A 3,915-nucleotide genomic window follows, 5' to 3' on the forward strand; every position below is an offset into this window, starting at 1 on the left:
AAGATTCAGTGCAGATGCAGTTAGCAAAGACTAGGCTAACTTTCACATCAGAAGCACATATACCTGCTTCTACCTTCTAAGTTCTGGGATTAAAGGCGTGAGCCAATATGCTCAGCTTACAAATCTTCTCTGTAGTTAATAATTGTTCATATAATTTCTCTAATGGGTGCTCAGTACTGTTGAAGTGTTTGCTTGTCTCTCTATCTCTGTTAATAGGGATTTCTCTTGCAAGGTGGTATCCTGTTCAGAGCATTCAGAAATAATAGAGGTCAACCTCCTATTCAGTTTATTTTTGAAGTAATTTGATTTCATTTTAATGTCTGAGTTATAGAATTTGTGTAGCTCTAACCAGAATTATATGGCTATATTCTAAAAGAAGCACACATTTACAATGCTGTATCATGCTTTTTGTTTTATACATATGGTTGGCATATTTATGTATGGTATATTTTAGAATACAGTGACCTATAATGATGTGCATATCGACATCACTCAGGAAGAGTGGGCATTGATGGATCCTTCACAGAGGAATCTCTACAAAGATGTGATGCTGGAGACTTATATGAACCTCACAGCTATAGGTAATAATATAAATTTTCCTTCACATTTTAAAGAAAGGGACAACTGTTTCTTAGTTGTTGATGCTCTTCTGCAATTGTGATTGAGAATGAGGAAAAACGAGGTGAATAAATAAGATTTGATTCTAAGGATCACTGAAGATAGTAATGTAAAATTTTCAGTATCCTGCAGTATTTCATACATTTTCTCATCCTACATTTTAGGCTACAACTGGGAAATTCTTGAAGTTGAAGAACATTGTCAAAGTTCTCAAAAACATGGAAGGTAATTTTCTTGTAAAAACTGATAGAAATGGGACTCTGGTTATATTTAATTTATGTGGATGTTTTAATTAAATTAAACAGTGTAAATAATTACAGCTTAAAATGCATTGATGATCATTAAATGCTCATAAAGACACATGGCAGGTAAGCGATTTGTGTTTGCAAGTGATTCTTTTAAGAAGGAAGACAAAAAATGCCTATGACAAATCACCATTTGAATAATAGCATCATCAAAGCTATGCTGTACAAATGGCAATCCATTTAGTTTCATATTATTACATATTACAAAAGATATACTCATTGACTATGTGATAAGAATATATACACAACCTTGTAATAAGCAAATAGTCCATAGTATAGTTACTCATATAGTTGTTCTGTCTTTGCTAATTTCAGTTAAATAGGTAGTTCGAGTCAAGAGTAAAGGGGGGGTTGTTGTAGAGAAACATTATTCCCTGTGCCACACATTGATGAGGAACAGAAAGTCCAACTGTAAATGAAATGTGGAAATATACTTGTTGTTATTCTTTCTTTAATAGTTATATTATATGTCACTTTGGATACCAGCCATAAAAACATAAGGACATGGAGGAAGCTATGCACATCTCTCAATCTCAGAACACTTAAAAGACATGTAGTAGTCCCATGTTGAGTATACTTGTTGAATGTGATTCAAGTTTACAAACAATTGGTTTTCCAGATTCATTAAAAATAGATCAACAAATACACCACAGAAAAGCCCTATGGGCACTAGGAATGTCTGTGTACATGATTCTGTTTGTCCGGGTTAACTTTCTACATATAGCATGACTCACAGTATTGGTAACTTTATCAATGGAACAAGGGACATAAATGTCCAAATTCTCCCAGTTCTCTTTAAATATGTGAAAAACCTCAGAGAACAATGAAGCCACAAATATTAGCCAGGTAATAAAGGCTCTTACCATCAAGGCATATTCAAATATGCAAAGTCATCCTTAATGCAGGGGAACAACATGAGTGTAAACAACATGTTAAATCTTTAAGATCTCAGTTCTCTTTATACTTAGACCAAATTGTAAAATTAATTCATGAAGATATAAATACTCAACAATGTAATGAATGTGGTAAATCTTTTAAATGTTTCAATTATTCTTGCAGGTATGAAAGAAGTCATACTACAGAAAAATCATATGAATATATTGAATGTGGTAAAGCCTTTGAATGTCATAGTCATCCTCAAAGGCATGCAAAAACACATACTGAAGAGAAACCCTTTGAAAATAATCATTATGGTAAAGCCTTTGGCCACCCCACTCATCTTCAAATACATAAAAGAACACATACTGGAGAGAAACCCTATAAATGTAATCAATGTGGTAAAGCCTGTGCTCAACACAGTGCTCTTCAACTGCATGAAAGAACACATATTGGAGAGAAACCCTATGAATGTAATCAGTGTGGTAAAGCTTTTGTACAATCTAGTCATCTTCAAGTACATAAAAAAACATATACTGGAGAGAAACCCTATGAATGTAATCAGTGTGGTAAAGCCTTTGTTCATCACAATGATCTTCAAGTACACAAAAGAACACATACAGGGGAGAAACCCTATAAATGTAATCAGTGTGGTAAAGCTTTTGCTCACCACAGTGGTTTTCAACTGCACAAAAGAAAACATACTGGAGAGAAACCCTATGAATGTAATCAGTGTGGTAAAGCCTTTGTTCGTCACAATGATCTTCAAGTACATAAAAGAACACATACTGGAGAGAAACCCTATGAATGTAATCAGTGTGGTAAAGCCTTTGTTCGTCACAATGATCTTCAAGTACATAAAAGAACACATACTGGAGAGAAACCCTATGAATGTAATCAGTGTGGTAAAGCCTTTGTTTGTCACAATCATCTTCAAGTACATAAAAGAACACATACTGGAGAGAAACCCTATGAATGTAAACAATGTGGTAAAGCTTTTGTACAATTTAGTCATCTTCAAGTACATAAAAGAACACATACTGGAGAGAAACCCTATGAATGTAAACAATGTGGTAAAGCCTTTACACAGCCATATTATCTTCAAGTACACAAAAGAACACATACAGGAGAGAAACCCTATAAATGTAATCAGTGTGGTAAAGCCTTTGCTCAACACAGTGGTCTTCAACTGCACAAAAGAAAACATAGTGGAGAGAAACCCTATAAATGTAATCAGTGTGGTAAAGCCTTTGCTCGACACAGTGCTCTTCAACTGCATGAAAGAGCACATACAGGAGAGAAACCCTTTGAATGTACTTAGTGTGGTAAAGCCTTTGATTGTCACTCTCATCTTCAAATGCATGAAAGAATACATACTGGAGAGAAGCATTATGAATGTAAACAATGTGGTAAAACCTTTGCACAGCCAAGTTATCTTCAAGTACACAAAAGAACACATACTGGAGAGTAACCCTTTGAATGTAGTCAGTGTGGTAAAGCCTTTGCTTGTCACAATGCTCTTTAATTGTATGAAAGTACACATGGGAGAAAAACCCTATGTATGTAAACAATGTGTTAAAGCCCTTGTATGTAATAGTGATCTTCAAAGGCATACAAAAACACACACTGGAGAGAAACCCTATGAATGTAATCAGTGGGAAAAAGCCTTTGCACAACACTGTCATCTTCAAGGCATGATATTACATTTGTTGGAAAGAAACCCTATGAATGTAAACAGTGTTCTACAAGCCTTTGCTCATCACTCTCATCTTCAAAGTTATAATATAACACATACTGGAGTGAAGCATACAATTGTGATCACTGTGGTAAAGGCTTTGTTCATCATAGTGCTATTATATTCAATGAAAGAACACATAATTGAGAAAAACCATATGAATGTAAGCAGTGTGGTAAGGCCTTAGCACATCTCAGTCATCTTCAAGTATATTAAAGAACACATACTGGAGAAAAACCCTAAGAATGTAATCAATGTGGCAATGTCTAGTCACAACACAGAGCAACCCTATAACTGTAAAACTTTTAGTGTGTAATTGGTCTCTTAACATTAGACTTTGAGGATCTGAAAAAAATTCATACCAAAGGCAATCTGAATCTA

The 3,915-nt window shown here is 34.6% G+C and overlaps 1 protein-coding gene across 3 annotated transcripts; it reads left to right on the plus strand.

The window, feature by feature from the left end:
- The first annotated feature begins 511 nt into the window (after positions 1-511).
- Positions 512-3,270, plus strand: LOC128121192 (zinc finger protein 431-like). Of its 3 annotated transcripts, none has more exons than XM_052755609.1 (4): positions 512-581; positions 783-843; positions 1,983-3,061; positions 3,131-3,270. In XM_052755609.1, the coding sequence occupies exons 1-4, from the start codon at positions 512-514 to the stop codon at positions 3,268-3,270; spliced, it is 1,350 nt and encodes a 449-aa protein (XP_052611569.1). The 3 variants fall into 3 exon arrangements, with proteins under 3 accessions (XP_052611569.1, XP_052611571.1, XP_052611570.1); XM_052755611.1 differs by having other exon boundaries at positions 1,983-3,112; positions 3,182-3,183; XM_052755610.1 differs by lacking the exon at positions 3,131-3,270 and having other exon boundaries at positions 1,983-3,120.
- Positions 3,271-3,915: the final 645 nt, after the last annotated feature.

This window comes from Peromyscus californicus, unplaced genomic scaffold (genome assembly GCF_007827085.1).
Source record: "Peromyscus californicus insignis strain IS unplaced genomic scaffold, ASM782708v3 Scaffold_33__1_contigs__length_539039, whole genome shotgun sequence".
NCBI lineage: Eukaryota > Metazoa > Chordata > Mammalia > Rodentia > Cricetidae > Peromyscus > Peromyscus californicus.

Excerpts from the sequence above, each read along its gene's own strand:
- LOC128121192 (XM_052755609.1), top strand. The coding sequence starts at position 512 with ATGGATCCTTCACAGAGGAATCTCTACAAAGATGTGATGCTGGAGACT. Across the intron at positions 582-782 it reads TATGAACCTCACAGCTATAG|GCTACAACTGGGAAATTCTT; the intron begins GTAATAATATAA and ends CCTACATTTTAG. Across the intron at positions 3,062-3,130 it reads TAAAGCCTTTGCTCGACACA|CCTTTGATTGTCACTCTCAT; the intron begins GTGCTCTTCAAC and ends AGTGTGGTAAAG.